The following is a 20,623-nucleotide window of genomic DNA, read 5'->3' as shown; positions in this document are numbered from 1 at the left end:
ATTCAGGTTTGTAAAGCTTGGAAGCAAATTAATTTACTTGCTGAATCATCGTACCAGTCATCTTATCCATATTTTATGTTGATATAAATAGTAAAATAAGATCTGAAAGGATTTCTGAACATATTTATTTTAAAGCATTTTATAACAGCATGTTCAAGAATTGTTAGTTTTTAGAAATAACCAAAGACAAAATATAGAACTGCCCTTGAGCGTCCTAAGGAACTGAGGAGAAAAAATTAAAGACATTTTCCATGTAAATGAGCTCTCATGCTCAAAAAGACAATTTTTGAACCAATTATTTTGCGTTATCTTAAGTTGAAAGCACTGTAAAAAATAAGGCACAGTTGAATCCAGCCTTCAAGTTTTTATTAGGGTAACAATCCTTCAAGCATTAAAAAAAAGTTCTTTACTGTAAGTTCAATGGTACACAGCAATAGTTGTTAACTATCAAGCTACAATGATAATACTATTTGTTGAACTGTAGATCAAGTAGATTAAGAAGTTTGTCATTTTTACATCAATTTTTTCTACTGAAAATGAAAATAACCTGATAGATTTTACTGATAAGCTGTGAAATTAATTTCCTACTTTTGACATGAAAAATATCTCTTAAGATTGTTAAGCAAAGCATTTCTGGTTTCACCTAAATGTATCATTTCATTCATCATCTATTGTTGGCTTGATAGTCACTCCTCTTCTTATCTGGCCCCAACCAATTAAACTGCAAAATTAAAATAGAAGAAACCATGTATTTAAATCCATTTTACCAGCATTATCATATAATCACTTTACAACAGTTTTACTTAATAATTATAAGTACAAGCACGCTGTCATACTAACTTTTCTATAAAGGAACACATCATTTCCTTTGATACCTTATAGTCTCAAAGTTCCAGTCAACATGACCAATTTACTTACTTTTATTTATATGTATGCATGTTTGGCCACCAGGTTTGGGTAATGCCTTTGGAAGCCAGAAGGTGGTACTGGACACTCTGAAACTAGTTATAGACAATTATCAGTCACTAAGTAAGTTCTGGGAATGGACTAAAGCAGCCAGTGTTTTTAATCACTGAGCCAACTTTTCCCTACCCTCTTTTTTAAGTGAAAGAAGACAAACTATACTGTTGAGTAACAGAGCAGTTATATAGCCCTGGGTTCAACTCTTCAGCAACAGAAGAAAGAACAAAAAGAAAAAAAGCAATACAGTTATAGAACTTAGATGTAAATAAATATTCTTCCAGAACAACATATGCCTACCTATCCAAAATAGTTTGTAGGGAAAATCTAAATTCTCTGAGATTTAGAATTCTCTGAATATTGTTATTCTAACAAATAAAAACATGGTAGGTTTTGTTTTATATTATTTTTTAATTTGAGACAGAGACCCATTATGTATTCCTGTCTGTCTTGGAACTTACAGAGTTCCTGCCAATGCCTCCCCAGTAGATTCCTTTAGTTCAGTAGACTAAAAAAATACATAAAATAAAACCCTGATTTTTTTTCTGAAAGCAAGTGCTTTACAAATTTGTTTGCATCTCAGCAGACACATGATAATGGTTTTAAATAAAAATAAGTAAATTTCATACCCCCTCCAAAAAAACAAAAACAAAAAAAAACCAAAAAAAAATCTGGCTTTTCTTTTGTCCCCCCTCCCCTTTTCCTTCCTTCCTGCATATGTTTTCAGTGCTGATGATCAAACATGAAAAAGGTTTTCTTTTTTTTTTTTTCGGAGCTGGGGACCGAACCCAGGGCCTTGCGCTTGCTAGACAAGCGCTCTACCACTGAGCTAAATCCCCAACCTCGAAAAAGGTTTTTCTTAACATGCAGGGCATCACAGCTTTGTGTTGCCCGTGTAAATCGTCGTCCCCCCGTCCCTCCTCCCGGTCCCCGTCCCGTCCCGTCCCCCCTCCCCTCTCCCCTGGAGCTGGGGACCCGAACCAGGCCTTGAGCTTGCCTGGGCAAGCGCTCTACCCTGAGCTATCCCCAACTCCCACAGCTTTGTCTTTTAAAGCTTGCTCTTTTTGATGCTGGGCTTGTCATTTAGCCAAGAGTTAAGTAGTTTTCAAGTCTCCAATTGCAAGACAATTGAAGGAGAAAATGAACAATATAAAAGCTTCAGGAGGAATTAGTTGCCCTATATAAATACCAAATACCTAAAAGCATACTGACTAAACTAGTATAGTAGAAAACTAAAGCTATAAATGATTTATTTTCAAAGTTTTGTCTTATAAGTTACCCAAAGGACTAATTTCTATCTTGCCTGACCTAGGAGTTGTGTCAGAGGCTGTGTGATAAATATAAATAAATAAATAAATAAATGAATGAATGAATGAATGAATGAATGAATGAATGAATAAATGGAATTCTATATCTGAGGCATTGATTACAGGTTTTGGCTAGGTTCAAAAAAGCAAAGTAAGGATCCTGGGAAAATAAAAATATTTTAAAAAGCTAAGTAGGGAAGACTATATCCACAGACATTATCCTTTATTCTTGTTTGAAGCCAGTCTGAAAGCCAGAAGGAAGTAGGGTAAAATAATTAAAGTAAGTACTGAAAGAAAAAGAAAATCCTACCAAACTGAATTCACTATCTGATAAAACTATCTTTCAAAAGTGAAAATTTGGGGTTGGAAAGAAGGCACAACAACTGGATTCTCTTGGAGAGGACCAAAGTTCTATTTCCCACACTTGCATAATTAAACAGAACATTCTGTAACTCCAGCCGTAGGGGATCTAATAAATTTTCCTGAGGGCACTGCATACAATACAATGCATAGACATACATTCAGATAAAACACCCATTCACAAAATAAAAATAAATTTATTCATGCATATAAAATTAAAAAGGAGAGACTTCAAAGTTTCCCAATAAATGAAAGCAATAGAAGCCCATTATGCCTGGACCTACTTAACTAAAAATACTAAAAGAAGGCCTTGAGCAGTCTCTCAGTGATTATTTCTATGTTTGGTTCCCAAAATTACCTACCATCTTTAAGTTTGGTTCTAGAAAATCAGATCCTATCTTCTGCCCTCTGCTCATGCATGTGGTGTACAACCATACAGGCAGACAACTCACACAAATAGAATAAAAATAATTAAAGTCAGCACTCCTATAGTAAGAGTCAGAAATATAGGTTAGGTGTTCACAGGTCAACTAATGTGTTAAGTAAACAACACAGCAGCAAAATGAGAGAAACCCTGCCTCAACAAGGTAAAAGAATAGGCTAATTTTCAAAAGAATTGTGATAAAACTACACCCTCTGCTCCTAAAAAGCTTTCATTTTAATATAGGCTTTGCAATTTAAAGATGTTGTATACAAAAACTATAATTAGATATCTGTAAAATAAACACAGAAATATAAGCAAATCACAACTAGCTACAGAAAAGTTAAATCTCTTGTTACACAAACCTAATGACCTGAATTCAACCCCTGAATCCTATGCTAGGGCTGAGCACAATCCAAAGGGTTGTCTACTAAACAATCAGTAATTTTTTAAAAATTTAAAATAAGCACTCTCAAAGCAATCATAAGGGAAAAATTGTATACATACAGAACACTAGTTTAGTAACAATACCAAAGCAGTATTTACGACATCAAATGCAATATTAACACCAGTATTTCTTTTTGTTTTTAATTTTTTTCCTTCCTAAGAGACTAATTTAGATCTGAAAATGCAACAATTTTAAGTTACATACATACATAAAATTAACGTATGTGTATATTTCTAGAGCTGCAATATTGATCTATATCACAGATTACAAAGTTAGTGAACACCTATGTCAAAACAAAAAGTAAAAGATGGCTATATGTTGCTGAGTCATACAGAACTTAGACAAAATGTGAGATCAGAGGTTTAATTTAAAGAGTCCCACATGAAAACATATATGCTGATTTTTCTTGATTGAACATTATCAAAATTGAAGAACTTACCGCCAGTGCTTTTCAACTCGTCGACTAAGAGCAATTTTTTCTCCTACTTCTGTACACACAGGATTGGTGAGAACAATTTTACCCAAATCTGCCTTGACTGCACTAACTCTGCCTCCTGTAGATAAGGATCCTATGTTTACCATGAGTACTTCATTCTTGGATAGTTTTTGAACCTAGAAATATTATTTAAAAAATTAAAATCAACTTAAAAAAAAAGCTTTCCAAAATAAACTAGAAACTTACTGAACATTGGCAGAAAGACAGTTTATTGACAAGACCTGTATAATGAAAAGAACTAAATTCTGAAAATTTTCATTATCGTAAGATTAGCTTTTAAGTTGTACACTATCAAAGATCTATATAATATTCCATGACTATATGAAAGATCCATCTCAGCTTGGTGTCTCAGACTGTATTTAAGCTGATACACAAAGACTGACAATATCTGAAGACCAGTTTGCACTACAGTATGTAGTCTAGTCTGGCTGATACAGACCCTAGCTTTAAATCTAAGATACGAATTTAGTCTACCTCTAAAAATAGATTACTAATTTTAACACTAACCAAAAAATTGAAAATTCTAAAAAGGGTTACACATTTTTCTTAAGGGCATAAAGGCATAAAAATACCTAAGAAGTTCTAGTAATGTAATTCCATATATATAATTTAAGCTGTTTAGTCCCTATGTAATTTGTGAACAATTATGAGCTAGATGAAATATTAACTGCTATTCTCAGAGCGATGTTGACAACAGTTTAATCCATAAGTTCAGATCACTATTTTTAAGGTCTTTGTTTCATAAAATGTCAGGGGGTGGAAAGATAATATGCCTAGCTCCGGATTCAATCCTGGGCAACAACATCAAAAAAGTGGCACAGTAAGAAGTTTGTATTAAAGGTACTTAGCTCAAGTCCTAGTACCCACAAAAGGTTACTCACAACCACCTATTACCCAAACTCAAAAGATCTTAACCATCTTTTGGGTTCAGCTCTCAAAATGCTAAGTCAACAGAATGTTGAAAATCTGAAACTACCTGAAAATAAGGTAGTGGGCTCCAGTTCTGCCTGAAATCTGGAGGTAGCACTGTCTATAAATCAGTGACTAAATGGATAAATAGATGGATGAAATAATAAAAGCCTTGGGGGACAGATAGAAATGTAGCTCAATGATTATGGTAATTTGGATGAGATATATTCAATAGTATATCCATTTAAACACTTGGTTGCCAGATCATAATCTGTGTTATTTGGAAAGGGCAATATGTGGTATTGCTGAAAGGTTTCAATGTAACATGACATTCCGAGTTAGGTGTTTCATATCTGCAGCTCAAGGTCTGAACACTCAGTTTCTGTTCTTATCATCATTCCTTGACTTCACCATCATAGACTAACTCACTACAATTAAAAACAAACCTTCTACAACTTCTCTTCATCATGGTGTTCTACTATAGCAATAGAAAAGTAACTAATACAGTACTTACTTGCTTAACAAGGCTTTAATCATCACCACCCCAAAACAAATAAAAACTTAATATTAGAAATTCAGAATTTTAACTGATTTTTATCCTTTAGATTACTGAATCTTTGACAAAAAAATAAATAAATAAAAATAAAAATAAAATCTAGGGCTGAAGAGATGGCTCAGCAGTTAAAACCATCATCTGCTCTTCCAGAAAACAGATTTAATTTCCAGCACCACAAAGTAGTTAGTAACAGCCTCTTCTAGGCTGTTCAGGAACATGTACTATACAAACATAAATATAGGAAAAACATCCATACACATTAAATTTAAAAAGTGCTTTCTAAAAGAAGTACCTATAGTTTTTTTTTTTTTTTGGTTCTTTTTTTCGGAGCTGGGGACCGAACCCAGGGCCTTGCACTTCCTAGGCAAGTGCTCTACCACTGAGCTAAATCCCCAACCCCGTACCTATAGTTTAAAAAGTATTAATTCACTTTTACATATTTTGGTTTACTTTTATGTAGGTATGTGCACTACATACATACATGAGGCCATGGAAACCAAATGAAGGTACTGGATTCCCTTGAAATAGTGACAGGTAGTTGTGAGCCACAATGTGGTTGCTGGGAACAAAACTAAGGTTCTCCCCAAGAACAGTAAGCATTCTAAACCATTCTTCTGGCTCCACTTTTGTCTTGTAAACACTTTAAATGTTAGGGTGTCACTTTTTAAAAACATTTAAATGTGTTTGTGTCCACACATGTGCAAGTGTATGTATGTAGGTAAAGAATCATAATTATTCTGTGGAAAGTTAGAAAACAACTTGTAAAAGTTGGTTCTCTCTTTCCTCCCGTGTTCTAGGACTGAACTCAGGTTAAAAGCAATGGTTTTTATCCACTCAGCCATTTTGCTAGCCCTACTGCAGTTTTCTTTAAACAAAGCAAAGAACTAAGCTGAACTGTTGGGGATAATATCTTTCCACCAGTAAGTTTTTGGTAATTACTACCATTCCTAACTTTAAAGTTCTAAGTTTTTAATTCTTCTAAAAAAGTATCTCGGGACAATCCTGAGACTGCAGGATAGGACACACTGCCACTTCTGCTGCCTTTGCCCACATCCCAAGAAGAAATTGCATAGTGCCTATGGACACAGGAATATAAGAGCAGTCAGCTGCAGGAACTGGCAGTCCAGGTCTATGCCCAGAACTGAACTGAACCAGTCAAACAGCTCCCTGCACCCAAATGCCACAGGGAGGAGACCTGGACCCTCAGAACTGTGGACACTCCTGATTAATCAGAGGAAACTACTCTCAGCCCACATCCCCGACCCAAGAGGAAAACACCTAGTGCCATTTGTGCCCTTTGCACACAGGGACCTAGGACCCTTCCAGTTCCCGCCCTTGCTGAGAGCTGAAAACCGGCTACCAGGAATGACTCCACATCTGAAAACAGAACACTCTGTTATCAGAATTGGCTGAAAGAAAACAGGAAAAAAAAGGTCTACTGGAGTGCTGGCACACAAGCCCACACAGGAGAGTCAAGCCACTGTCAGAAACAGCACAGTCATCTAAGACCAGAGACAACCTGATGGTGAGAGGCAAGGGCAGGAACCTAAGAAATGGAAACCAAGACCACTTGGCATCATCAGAACCCAGTTCTCTCACCAAAGAAAATACTGGATATCCAAACACATGAGAAATTACATTTAAAAACACATTTTATCATGATGATGGAGTACTTTAAAAAGGTCATAAATAACTCCCTTAAGGAAATGCAGGACAACACAAGTAAACAAGAAGAAGCCCTTAAAGAGAAAACACAAAAATCCCTGAAAGAATTACAGGTAGACACACCTAAACAGGAGAAGGAATTGAATAAAACCATCCAGGAGTTAAAAATGTAAATAGAAACAATAAAGAAAGCATAAAGGGAGAACGTGGAGATAGGAAACCTAGAGAAGAGATCAGGAGTCATAAATGCAAGCATCACCAACAGAATACAAGAGACAGAAGAGAGAATTTCAGGAGCAGAAGATTCCATAGAAAATATTCACACAACAGTCAAAGATAATGTAAAACGGGAAAAGCTACTGGTCCAAAACATACAGGAAATCCAGGACTCAATGAAAAGATCAAACCTAAGGATAATAGGTATAGAAGAGAGTGAAGACTCCCAACTTAAAGGACCAGTAAATATCTTCAACAAAATCATAGAAGACAACTTCCTAACCTAAAGAAAGAGATGCCCATAAACATACAAGAAGCCTACAAAATCCAAAATAGATTGGACCAGAAAAGAAACACCTCCGTCACATAATAGTCAAAACACCAAATGCACAAAAAAAGAAAGAATATTAAAAGCAATAATGGAAAAAGGTCAAGTGACATACAAATGCAGACCCATCAGAATTACACCAGACTTCTCACCAGAGACTATGAAAGCTAGATGATCCTGGACAGATGTCATACAGACCCTTAAGAGAACACAAATGCCAGTGCTGGCTACTATATACAGCAAGACTCTCAATTAACATAGATGAAGAAACCAAGATATTCCATGACAAAACCAAATTTAGACAATATCTTTCCACAATCCAGCCCTACAAAAGATAATAGATGGAAAAGCTCAACAAGGAAGGAAACTACACCCTAGAAAAAGGAAGAAAGTTATTTCCTTGCAACAAAACCAAAGAAGAGAGTCATACAAACATAATTCCACCTCTAACAATGAAAATATCAGGAAGCAACAATCACTATTCTTTAATATCTCTCAACACCAATGGACTCAATTCCCCAATAAAGACACAGACTAACAGACTGGATATATAAAGAAGACCCTGCATTTTGCTGCCTACAGGAAATACACCTCAGACACTACCTTAGAGTAAAAGGCTAGGAAACAACTTTCCAAGCAAATGGTTTGAAGCAGCAAACACGAGTAGCCATTCTTTTTTTTTTTTTTTCTTCTTCTTCTTTTTTCTTTTTTTCGGGGCTGGGGACTGAACCCAGGGCCTTGTGCTTGCTAGGCAAGCACTCTACCACTGAGCTAAATACTCAACCCCACCAGTAGTCATTCTAATATCGAATAAATCAACTTTCAACCAAAAGTCCTCAAAAAAGATAAGGACACTTCATATTCATTAAAGGAAAAAAATCCACCAAGATGAACTCCCAATCCTAAATATCTATGCTGCAAATGCAAGGGCACCTACATTCAAAAAAGAAACTTTACTAAAGCTCAAAGCACACATTGCACCTCACATAATAATAGTAGGAGATTTTAATACCCCACTCATCAACGGACAGATCATGGAAACATAAATTAAACAGAGACATAGAGAAACAAACAGAAGTTATGAACCAAATGGACTTAAGATATTTACAGAACATTCCATCCTAAAATTCTCAGCACCTCATAGTACCTTCTCCAAAACTGACAATATAATTGCTCACAAAACAGGCCTCAACAGAAACAGGAAGATAGAAATAATTCCATGCATCCTATCAGATCACCACAGACTAAAGCTAGTCTTCAAGAACAACAATAAGGGAAGAATGCCACATACACATGGAAGTTGAACAACACTCTACTCAATAAATTGGTCAAGGAAGAAATGAAAAAATTAAAGACTTAGAATTTAATAAAAAAATGAAGGTACAACATACCCAAACTTATGGGACACAATGAAAGCTGTGCTAAGAGGAAAACTCATAGCTCTGAGTGCCTGCAGAAAGAAACAGCAGAGAGCATATATCAGCAGCTTGACAGCACACCTAAAGCTCTAGAACAAAAAAAAAAAAAAAAAAAAAAAACAAGTACACCCAAGAGGAGTAGAAGGCAGGAAATAAGCTCAGGGCTGATATCAACCAGTAGAAATAATCAACAAAATCAGCAGCTGGTTCTTTGAGAAAATCAACAAGATAGATAAACCCTTAGGCAGACTAACCAGAGGTCACAGAGTGAGTATCCAAATTAGCAAAATCAGAAATGAAAAGGAAGACATAACTACAGAACCTGAGGAAAACAAAACAAAACAAAACAAAAAAAACCAACCAACCAACCAACCAAACAAACAAACAAACAAAAAAAACCCCAAACCATTAGATCCTACTACAAATGCCTATATTCAACAAAACTTAAAAATCTCAAGAAGTTAGACTCCAGAGAGCCAAATAATTCTATTAAAAAAATGGGGTAGGGTTGGGGATTTAGCTCAGTGGTAGAGCACTTGCCGGTCCCCAGATCCGAAAAAAAGAAAAAAAAAAATGGGGTAAACAAAACACTTAGCTGAGGAATATCCAATGGCTGAGAAGTACCTAAAGAAATGATCAACATCTTTAGTCATCAGGGAAATGCAAATAAAAACAACCCTGAGTTTCTACCTCACACCAGTCAGAATGGCTACGATAAAAAACTCACGCAACAGCAAATGCTGGTGAGGATGTGGAGAAAGAGGAACACTCCTCCATTGTTGGTGGGATTGTAAGCTGGTACGATTACTCTAGAAATCAGTCTAGAGGTTCCTCAAATAATTAGAAATAGATCTATATACCCCATACCTGAGGACCCAGCTATACCTCTCTTGGGCATATACCCAAAAGATGCCCCAACATATAAAAAAGACACGTGTTCCACTATGTTCATAGCAGCCTTATTTATAATAGCCAGAAGCTGGAAAGAACCCAGATGCCCTTCAACAGAGGGATGGATACAGAAAATGTGGTACATCTACACAATGGAATATTACTCAGCTATCAAAAACAATGACTTTATGAAATTCATAGGTAAATGGATGGAACTGGCAAATATCATCCAGAGTGAGGTGACCCAATCTAAGAAAAACACACATGGTATGCACTCACTGATAAGTGAATATTAGCCAAAATGCTCAAATTACCCAAGATACAAGCCACAGACCACATGAAACTCAAGAAGAATGACCAAAATGCAGATGGTTCACTTCTTTAAGAAGGGGAACAAGAATACCCTTGGGAGGGGATATGGAGGCAAAGTTTAGAACAGAGGCAGAAGGAACACCCATTCAGAGCCTGCCCCACATATGGCCTATACATATACAGCCAACAGACTAGATAAGATGGATGAAGCAAAGAAATGCAGGCCAACAGAAACCGGATGCAGATCTCTCCTGAGAGACACATCCAGAGCATATCAAATACAGAGGTGAATGCTAGCAGCAAACCACTGAACTGAGAACATGACCCCCTTGAGGGCGGGGGTTGGAGGGGGGTAGAGGAAGGGTTGAAAGAGTTGAAGCAGCTTGCAATCCCATAAAAACAACACCAACCAACCGGCACGTCCAAGGACTAAACCACTACCAAAAGACTATACATAGACTGACCCAGGACTCAAACTGCATATGTAGCAGAGAATAGTCTTGTTGGGGCACCAGTGAAAGGGGAAGCCTTTGGTCCTGCCAAGGTTGGACCCCCAGTGTAGGCAAATTGTGGGGGATGGGAGGGGCAACACAATAAAAGGGGGGGTGGATAGGGAGGGGAACACCCTTACAAAAGGGGAGGGGGAGGGATTAGGAGACTTATGGACAGGAAACCAGAAAGGGAATAACTTTGAAATGTAAGTAAGAAATACCGAAAAGTAACCCACAAGAAACCCATTTGTTTCACTCTCCCAGACACCCCCTTCTGGAAGTTAACCTCTATCTCTTTGCACTTGTCAAATAAGTTTTTTAACTCGGTCAAGTAAATTCCTGGATAAGTAACATATTCAAATACCTTTCTCTCTCTCATTTTGTTTTTTTAAAAGTGTGTGTGTATGTTATGGGTTCACACATGAACTCATATGTGAGTAAGGGGGACAAAGGATGATATCGATGTCTTTTTTGCTTGGCTTTTACGTAGGTCCTAGGGATCTAAAGTCTAGCTCCTAATATTGCATGAAAAGTACTTTTAGTTCTTGTACATCACTTCAGTTCTAGGACACCACCTCAGAACCTCTTCTATTTTGTAATTTGGGACAAATGAGGTGATTCAATGGGTAAGGGTTCTTTGCTGTGGCACTTTAATTTTTAGAACCTATCTAAACAGCATGACAAAGTTGATCTATGAATTTCAAAAATCTACCACAATACATGTAAAATACATGTACACCATAATAAAATTTTTAAAAACTTAAAACTTAAAAAATTATGTAAAAAGTTACTTTTCTATTGCTATGGGTGATTACCTTATAGAACATGCCAACTGATTTACTTTTATAATTCCATTTTAACTATTTCATAGCTTTGAAACAGTTACTATAAAATGAACTTACCTTTGCAGCTTTTTTGTCTCCTTCTGTACGTACACCTAGGAGCCGTCTCAGTAGGAAGTAGGAAATTTCTAATTCTGTGAATATCTCAGGTAATGCTCCAACAGCACCAAGGACCTGCCCAACCATTCTATCTGCTCGGCATAATGTTGGGTCAATTTTTGTTCCAACTCCTAATAAAATGTAGGTGTACACAGCTTTATATTTTATTTGTTTAATACTCATGAATAGCATAAATCACACAAAGTAGTAGATACATTTGTTATGGCACTTTTACCTAAATAAAACTAAATAAATATGTCCAAAGATCTCTAAAACTGACTCCTCTGGTACCTCCTATACTTCAAACTCACTTCCTACCAGTGGATCCACACCTACCACATGTGGCGCTGACCCAAGTAGACTGTCTGCACTCTTCCATCCTCCCCCACTCTGATTATTGAGTTCTTCTAGTTCTGTCACCATACACCTCAGCACACTCTGTCAAACCAGCTCATTTCCTTTCCTAAGGACTCAAAGCAGTCTGCTACCCAGCTTCCTACCCGAGACCCAAATAGTCAAAACATATGCACAGACAGGATAACTGCACTTTCTTACTGTTCCCACTATACTCTAGTTGCCAATGTCATTACAACCTCCAGGCCTTGTCTAGAACTCACACCTTGTACCCTCTGCATCCTATTACATAATCTACTTGTATCTTCTTCCAGTGTTTATAATTCAAGTTGTACCCTCTCCTTGTAGTTCCAATCTGACCAATCTCCACTTCACTATTCCTATACCCTACATTCCTATGTGATGTAGGTCCCATCCTACATCCTGTTTAACAGCCTAGCCTGATGACCCTGACTATCCCTTTGGCCATTATAAATCCTCCAGGTCTAGCCCTCTTGATCTAAACAAAAATCAAAGAAAAAATAAGCAAAGAATATGGCAAGAAAAATTAAAGCACAAGAACATCTATAAGTGTAGGACACTAGAAAAAGAACAAACCAGGAGAGAAAAATCCCAGGTCAGCAGCATTACATCTTCAAGAGACCACAAATGAAAACTTCCTCAAACTTTAAAGCCACATCCATCCAAATATAAGGAACACATAGAACACTACATAGATAAAACTTGAAAGACAATTCGGCAAATCAGAGTTAAAACACTAAAAATTTATATCCAAGGAAAACCTATCAGAATATTAGTTATTTCTCAAAGGAAACTATGAAACCTTGGAGCAATGTTTTCCAAGTCCTAAAGGACACCTAAAAGCCACCTAAAGTAATATTTCCAGCAAAACGAGTAGAAGGGAGAAAAAAAACTTTCAACAACTCAAACAGGTTTTAAAAACTTTTATTCAACAGACCAACCCTGAACAGAATATGACAGCCATAGTTAGGACTGATGTGGAGTAAATATAGAAAAGACAGTGTAGATAAACACAAATGAGGCTATAACTGAAACATAAAACAACCAAAAAATTGCAACCTACACATTCTTTTCAATAACAATTATAATACTGCAAACCTTAGATATAAGCTGAATAAATAGATTAAAACATAAATTGCATCTTTCCGTTGTCTATAAAAAATTTTGTTTTATTAACTTTAAAGGTACCACTTTAAAGTGAAAAGAAAGTGATTCAAAGCCCTCTACTTATTGGCCTCTGAAGATAACAAGCAGATATGTGGTATATATAAATACATGCAGGGTTGCAGAGATGGCTCAGTGCTTAAGAGCACTGACTGCTCTTCCAGAGGTCCTGAGTTCAATTCCCAGCAACCACATGGTGACTCACAACCATCTATAAAGGGATCTGATGCCCTCTTCCGGTGTGTCTGAAGATATCTATAATATACTTATATAAAATAAATAAATAAATAAATCTTAAAAAAATAAATATATGCAAAGAAATACTCATATATGTAGACATTTTAAAAAATATCCTTATGAAACCCTGATTCTATTTGATGAACCAATTCAAAAAGAAATAAAAGTATAGCAATACATTTTCATTGCTAAGCCATTACATTTGTTATTGATGAAAAACTGCAGAGGAGATGCTGTGCAAACTTAAGAATGCCAAAACATGTCATGCTGGGGACAGTAGTACATATCTGTCATTACAATACTCCTATTTCAAGATGAAAGTCAGAGATAGAATTCCCAGAAACTTTTGGACCAACTGGCCTAGAGTGTAGAGCACTAAAGAGATTTCTTGTCTCCAACAAGATGAAAGTTAAAGACCAACACCCAAGACTATCTGATTTCCATATGCATGCCATAGCACACCTAACACTTTTGTTCATACCACAAACACATTATATATACACAACCCCTCAGATTAGAAAAGCCAATCCAGGTTGGGGATTTAGCTAAGGGGTAGAGCGCTTGCCTAGGAAGCGAAAGGCCCTGGGTTCGGCCCCCAGCTCCGAAAAAAAAAAAACCAAAAAAAAAAAAAAAAGAAAAGCCAATCCATACATAAGCAGAATGCCTTTTGTTTTATAAATATATTCATATTCATAAATCATACATTATAAAACCAAAAACTTAACCAACTATTTACCTGTCATACTTTTTCTTATTTAATTAGATTATCTAATTATATGGACAGACAGCCTTTTGAACACAATCCCACTCTCCATGAAAGTAATAAAAAAGCCAAGAAAAAATATTTATCAGTAAGAGTAAAATTCTTACCAATAAGACCACCTGGTGCAGCATACTGAAGATCATTGTGTTCTGCAAAAAGTGACACAATCTTGGAAAAGATTGGTTTACACATAAGCTTCCCTTCACTGTCTTTAGAAACAATACCAGGTCTCACTTCTATCTCTTGGCCCACCTAAAACAAAGAAACAAATAAATGACATTCTTGAGATGGTGATGGTCTTTTAATGTAAAATGTACCAAAAGGAAGATTACTAAACTATTATCTATCCCATTTGCATTTTGTACATTCTAAAAATAAAATAAAATAAACGTTAACAGATTTTTAAAATGACAACTCAATTTACACAATTACCTCTTACAAATCTATCAAAATATAGACTGCAATATTTAAAAGACAATACATGACACCACACAGATGTCTTAGTGATTAAAAGTGCTCACTGCTTGCCTAGTGGTAATATTAGTGGTACAAGCCTTTAATTCCAAAATTTGAGAGGTAGGGATAGGCAGGTCTCTGTGGGTTCCAAGACAACCAGGGCTACACAGAAATCCTATCTCAGAAAACAGAAGTTTTTACTGTTATTACAGATGACTAGATTTGGTTCCCACAATTTACATGACAGCTTATAATAGACTAACTCAAATTCCAGAGGGATCCAACACTTCTCTTCTGGCACCAAGTACATGTATGGTATACATATATTCATATACATACACTTATAAATACAAAAATATCCTTTAAAAATTATTAAATATAAAAACCACAATACACAATAAAATTTTCCTTTAAAAAACTATAGATTTTAACCTACTTTATGGGAAATAGGAGTTACAATAAAAAGTTTAGAATACAATTTACCTTTAATACTCCTTTTAAAATACTACCACCAGCTACACCCCCTTTAAGATCATCAACTTCACAGCCAGGTTTGTTAACATCAAAAGATCGAATAACTGGCAAAGCAAGAGGAGAATTAGTCCTCAAACAAACAACAAATACCAATGAAGAAAAATGAATGTATTAAGAAAAACAAAACAAAACAAAACAACAACAACAAAACAATAAAAAACACAATCAAGGGCCAAAAGGTGAAGTCCTTACCAATAAGTCGGGGTTCTGAAGTAAAGTCTCTTAGAGGTACTGGTATTTTCTTTACTATATACTCACAAACAACTTCAATATTGTATTTTAACTGAGCAGAAATTGGAATAATAGGAGCTCCTTCAGCTACTGTACCTACATGGCAAAATTCACACATGTTTAGGTGCTTCATAAAACAAGTAAATAGGGTAGGAGAGATGACTGGAAGGAGAATGGCTCAGGGGTTAAGCGCACTGACTGAGCTGCCGGAGAACCTGGGTTTAATTCCCAGCATCTACATGGGGCTCATAACTGTCTTTAACTCCAATATCTGATACCTTCACACAGAAATGGATGCAGGCAAAACACCAATATACATAAAATAAAAATAAAAAATTTTTTAAAAACTTAAATATACTAACCCACACACCTTAACTAACAAATAGAAATGATTACTCTTTATGATATTTTCATCTTTAAATAATAAATCCTTTTAGGAGAAAATGTTATTAAGATATGTTAGTATTTACTACCAACAAAAGTGATTAAATATACCCATTGCAAGCAAAGAAACACTGGTAATTGTAAAAGCTTTCAAAAATCACAATTAATCTATTTAGTAAATGTCAAGATAAAAGTCACAAGCATTACTTATCAAGGACTATTAGCAGTATTTACTTCTTATTAATTAAACATTAAGTTGACTGATGAATGGCCTGCAGCGAACATATAAACAGTGAGATTTGAGAACCATAATTTATTCTTTTATTTGCCAGGATTAGGATTTGCAGCCAACCTCCCACTAAGTAACAAAAAAAGAGAAAGAAATCATATTTCATATATAAAAGTGCAACATTTTTCTCCCCAAAATGTAATTCCTGTTATACTCTATAAAGACAAAAACATTGTTGGGTGCTACGTTGATAAGTATTTAAGGAATGAAAAAGAATAGAAACTTCCAAAACATAGAAGAAAAATACTGACAATATTTTTTCATTCACTGTATTCTTGGTGGTAGTTTAGACAGATATTCTGGCTTTTATGCAGTCAATAGGCTCAGTGGGTATGAGCACTTGCTGCCAAACCTGATGATATGCATTCAATCCTTGGACAGCCCCATGGAGAGAAAAAGAATCAGTTTGTTTCACAAGTATTTTGTGGTATATACCACCTCTCCACATTTAAAATCAAAACTAAAATCTTTTAAAACTGATGATTCTAGAATATAATGTTTTGACTAAATATTTGTATAATGTATCTAATTCAGAAACACTTAATACTTTATATAAGTCTACAAATAACAGTTTTAGTTAGTATGAAAAGATAGTAGACTGACAATAAATTCAGTGTTTAGATGATCTTCTACATTAAGATATTAGATTAAATGTCTATCAAAGTGACTCAAACATTCTTAAGTATTATGGGTTCTTACCCTGTACAAATGCAAGTATCTGCTCATACTGTTCTTTAGCCTGACTTTCTTTCACCAAATCAATTTTATTTTGCAGAATCAAAATATGTTTTAGCTTCATAATTTCAATGGCAGCCAGGTGTTCAGAAGTCTGAGGTTGAGGACAAGATTCATTACCAGCTAAAATGATTTAAAAGAAAAATTAAAATCAGGTATTAAGACTTAATTTCCTAATGAAAACTAACTTTAAATTGTTTTACTCATGATGTTGGATATAATGCCTCAAGACAGAAGCACTAGACACTAAATTTACTAGAAGCAGAGGTGATACCAAAAACCAAAAGGTCTTAAAAACTTACCCTGGAGCACATAAATCTTAGGATAACTGCAACTTTGGTAGCATATTTAAAGTATATCTACTGTCTATCAAAGTGATTCAAACATTCTTAAGTATTAAGGGTTCTTAGCTTGTACAAAAATTTAAGTTTGTGTTCATACTGTTCTTTAGCCTGAAAAAGACAAGGCAAAGATGCCAAATACCTGAACAAAAGAAACTTTATATTTATAGTCCCAATTAATAAATTTTGATTTGAAGTACTTTCTTAAACATAGCAACAGACATGTAACAATGAACTATAAAGAAGTATTTGTTTTACACAATTAGGATCATACTCCCTAAGCTGTGATATTAATTTGGCTATTAGAATAACCAAGTTCCATGCTTCTGGAAAAATGGATGAGTATTCATGATCTGTTTTTATGACAGCTGATTAATATTAGTATTTTTGGTTAAGTCGTTGGAAATTTTCCATTTATATCATCCTATAGTCTTTAAGAGCTTTAAAAGTTCTTAGACTTTACACTGACTTAACCAAACCAATTCTGACTTTACCTATCAACAGAAGAGCTGCATCCATCACTGCTGCACCATTCAGCATAGTTGCCATCAAAATATCATGACCAGGACAATCAACAAAGGAAACATGTCTATTGGAGAAATAATCATCAGTCTTCAAAGAAACCAATAAACAGATCATATACATACACACAAAGATTTAGGTCATACTGGGAATAATTCTGCTGCAAGGTGGTAATCTCAGATGCCTACAAAGGTCTTAAACTTATGGTCCTCCTAGTAGACTCCCCCAAAATGGAAATTGCAGGCTCAGGTACCAGGTTCAGCCAAATTAATATAATAATTACAGGTCTAACATATTTTTTTTCATATTGTATAGTCTTCGGCAGTTTTAGTTTCCTGAAGAATAGATGTATTATTTTTACTAATTGTATAACGCTGGTCAGAGAGGCCCTAATTCTCTATTTCTTTCTATTTAATAAAAGGTATGTTGATCAGGCTGGCCTGAAACTCAGAGAGGCTACCTTCCACTATCTCCCAAGTACCGGGATTAAAGCATTTAACCACACCATGGCCCCAATTTTCACTTTCATTCTTGACTTTGTGATTTGTTTTGTTGTCTACTGTTAAATCTATCAATTTTGAGGGAAAACATAAGATATCTCAAAAAAAAAAGTTTACCTAATTACTTTATTCTTATATAGCAAATCTTAAGATTTGTACAAACTAGTTTTAGATTTGAATAAACTGTTATTAAATTATATTTAGCGAAGAGTAATTTTTTTTTTTATTTTGAGGTGGTTTGAAAAAAAAACACATCTCCAGCCCTTAAAAATTTTTAGGCTAATAAGCAACTGTCATCTGCTAGAGAGAAAAAGATAGTCAAATCTTTTTTTTTTTTCCTGGAGCTGGGGACCCGAACCCAGGGGCCTTGCTTGCTAGCAGGCGCACTACCACTGAGCTAAATCCCCAACCCAAGTCAAATCTTTTTTTTTAACCCACAATTTACTAAAATATAAATTTGCATCAAGCTGAGCTTTCATTAGTTACTTAATAATTCTAATTATTTCATTAAGCACTGAAATAATTACCTGACTAGTCTGAAGTTTCCTTTGATCCCTGGGATATCTGAAGGAAACTCATCAGGTGTACTACTCCCACAAGATCTGTAACATTCTGGTCGAGGACAACTTGAGTCATCAAGCTTATAAATCTGAAAATTTCAAAGAAAAGACTGAATTTTTCAGTTGCTATAATCACTAATTAGAATAGTTCCTACTTCCACAGTATATTACATTACCTTGGCATTAGCATATCCAAGTTTTATGGTAATATTCCTTTCCAGTTCATTTTTGAATCGGACAGTATGAACACCAGAAATGGCTTTTACAACTGTAGATTTCCCATGAGCAACATGACCAATTGTGCCTTCAAAAAACAAAAAAGTTATTATGCACACAATTACACCAATTACTTTGAGACTTTATATTAAGCATTTATATAAATATAATGTACAATGTTATCAATTTCACCTTTTCACAAATTCTGTTCTGAAATGTAACTGAAAAGTACTTTTTATATTATTGGTTAAAATTAAATGCAACCATTTAATCCGAGCTTCTGAGGCATAAGCTGGCAGATCTCGATGAGCCTGAGAAACTCATCTAAACTACAAAGGAAACCCCAGGAACAAGACTACAAAGTGAGATCCTATCCTATCCTCTAATAGTTCCCTTTAAAAACACCCACGTTTGTAGGATGTCGGTTTCCTATGGTTTTTGGAATATCTGATGGGAACTCTTTATGTAACTACTTTTACAATCGGTAGCATTCTGATTGGAGAAATTTGAGTCTGATAACTTCAAAGAAGATTCAGAATTATCTGTTGTCATAATCAAAATTAGAACAGAACAGTTCCTACTACTAAAGAACAGTTATTCTTACCTATATTAATTGTGGCTTGTCTGCTGATAATTTCATGTGATAGCGGAGTCAACTTGGTAACATCCTGCAATGAAACATTTTTAAGTCCATTGCCTTTCAAGGCAAACCAACGTTTTCCAAAGATCCATGTATTTACAATACACAACTCTGCATCAACTCCTTTCTGCTCCTATTTTAAGAAAAGGAGTTTTCCCTGTCTATATCTTCCTTTTAAAAGTATTTTTTGAATAGTACGGGGAGAAATAGATGGTCTGGAAGTACATTTTCATAGCAATTTTTAAAGGCTTTTAGCGGTCGAGAAAACTAAAAATACAAAAGCAATTGTTTCACTACATCAGTCCTTGCGCACTTCGGCGAAGGTAAAAACTGTTTTTTGCCTATTTATGAAAAGATTAACGTTTAACCTGTTTGTCATATGATCACCTCTCAAACCGTCAGAGGTTAAAAAAAAAAATCGAGCCATAATAAAGCCTCAAAGCCAGGCTCTAAATTGCAGGGTTTTGTACGGACTGTCTAAACCTGTCGGTATCACTCATGTATCCCTTCTCGAGCTCCAAAACTGCCAAGACAACCTAATCCCAACGCTTTCCCCACTATGGGCTTTACTTAAAAGTTCAGGAAGCAAAATCTCACCAAAGTGGCAAGATCCTGACGAGAAAGGTGCGGCTGCCCGAGAGTCACTCCGGCTTCTCCGCCCGCCATCTTGCTCACGAAAGAAGGAAGTGTCTGTGGCCTGCGCGGTCGCGTCACAGAACGCACAATACTATGGGCGGGGCTGTAGAATGGCGGATAGCAAGCTGACTAAGGATCTGGCCTGGAAAAACGGACAGTAAACAAAGTTGTAGCCTCAGTACGAGGATGTTACTCAGGGTGACTTTGTACATTGAGTTGTAGGAAACTTACTAATAAAACAACATACAAAGGTTCAGCAGCTATTTGCAATGGATTTCATAACTATTAGTTCAGGCAATATCAAAGGCAGCCCCAGTATAA

General features: G+C 35.5%; 1 protein-coding gene across 1 annotated transcript; it reads right to left on the bottom strand.

Annotated features, from left to right (window-relative positions):
- Positions 1 to 349: 349 nt before the first annotated feature.
- Positions 350 to 20,355, bottom strand: LOC116889597 (eukaryotic translation initiation factor 2 subunit 3, Y-linked). The gene is made up of 12 exons (XM_032890531.1): positions 20,264 to 20,355; positions 19,631 to 19,694; positions 18,987 to 19,114; positions 18,778 to 18,899; positions 17,723 to 17,817; positions 16,852 to 17,010; positions 15,441 to 15,575; positions 15,198 to 15,292; positions 14,366 to 14,510; positions 11,681 to 11,850; positions 3,936 to 4,108; positions 350 to 721 (listed from the first exon to the last, which is right to left on the bottom strand). Exons 1-12 carry the CDS (start codon positions 20,330 to 20,332, stop codon positions 658 to 660), a joined length of 1,419 nt encoding a protein of 472 aa, XP_032746422.1. The 5' UTR covers positions 20,333 to 20,355; the 3' UTR covers positions 350 to 657.
- Positions 20,356 to 20,623: the final 268 nt, after the last annotated feature.

The sequence above is a fragment of the Rattus rattus genome, chromosome Y, assembly GCF_011064425.1.
Source record: "Rattus rattus isolate New Zealand chromosome Y, Rrattus_CSIRO_v1, whole genome shotgun sequence".
Classification (NCBI taxonomy): domain Eukaryota; kingdom Metazoa; phylum Chordata; class Mammalia; order Rodentia; family Muridae; genus Rattus; species Rattus rattus.
This window is presented reverse-complemented; position numbering and strand designations above follow the sequence as displayed.

Bases quoted from the DNA above. Each gene is read 5' to 3' on its own strand.
- LOC116889597 (XM_032890531.1), bottom strand. From the start codon at position 20,332: ATGGCGGGCGGAGAAGCCGGAGTGACTCTCGGGCAGCCGCACCTTTCT. The intron at 18,900-18,986 runs GTAATGTAATAT...TGAAATTTTCAG, and splicing joins TTGGATATGCTAATGCCAAG to ATTTATAAGCTTGATGACTC. The intron at 17,011-17,722 runs GTAAAGTCAGAA...AAATCATTTTAG, and splicing joins TGCAGCTCTTCTGTTGATAG to CTGGTAATGAATCTTGTCCT.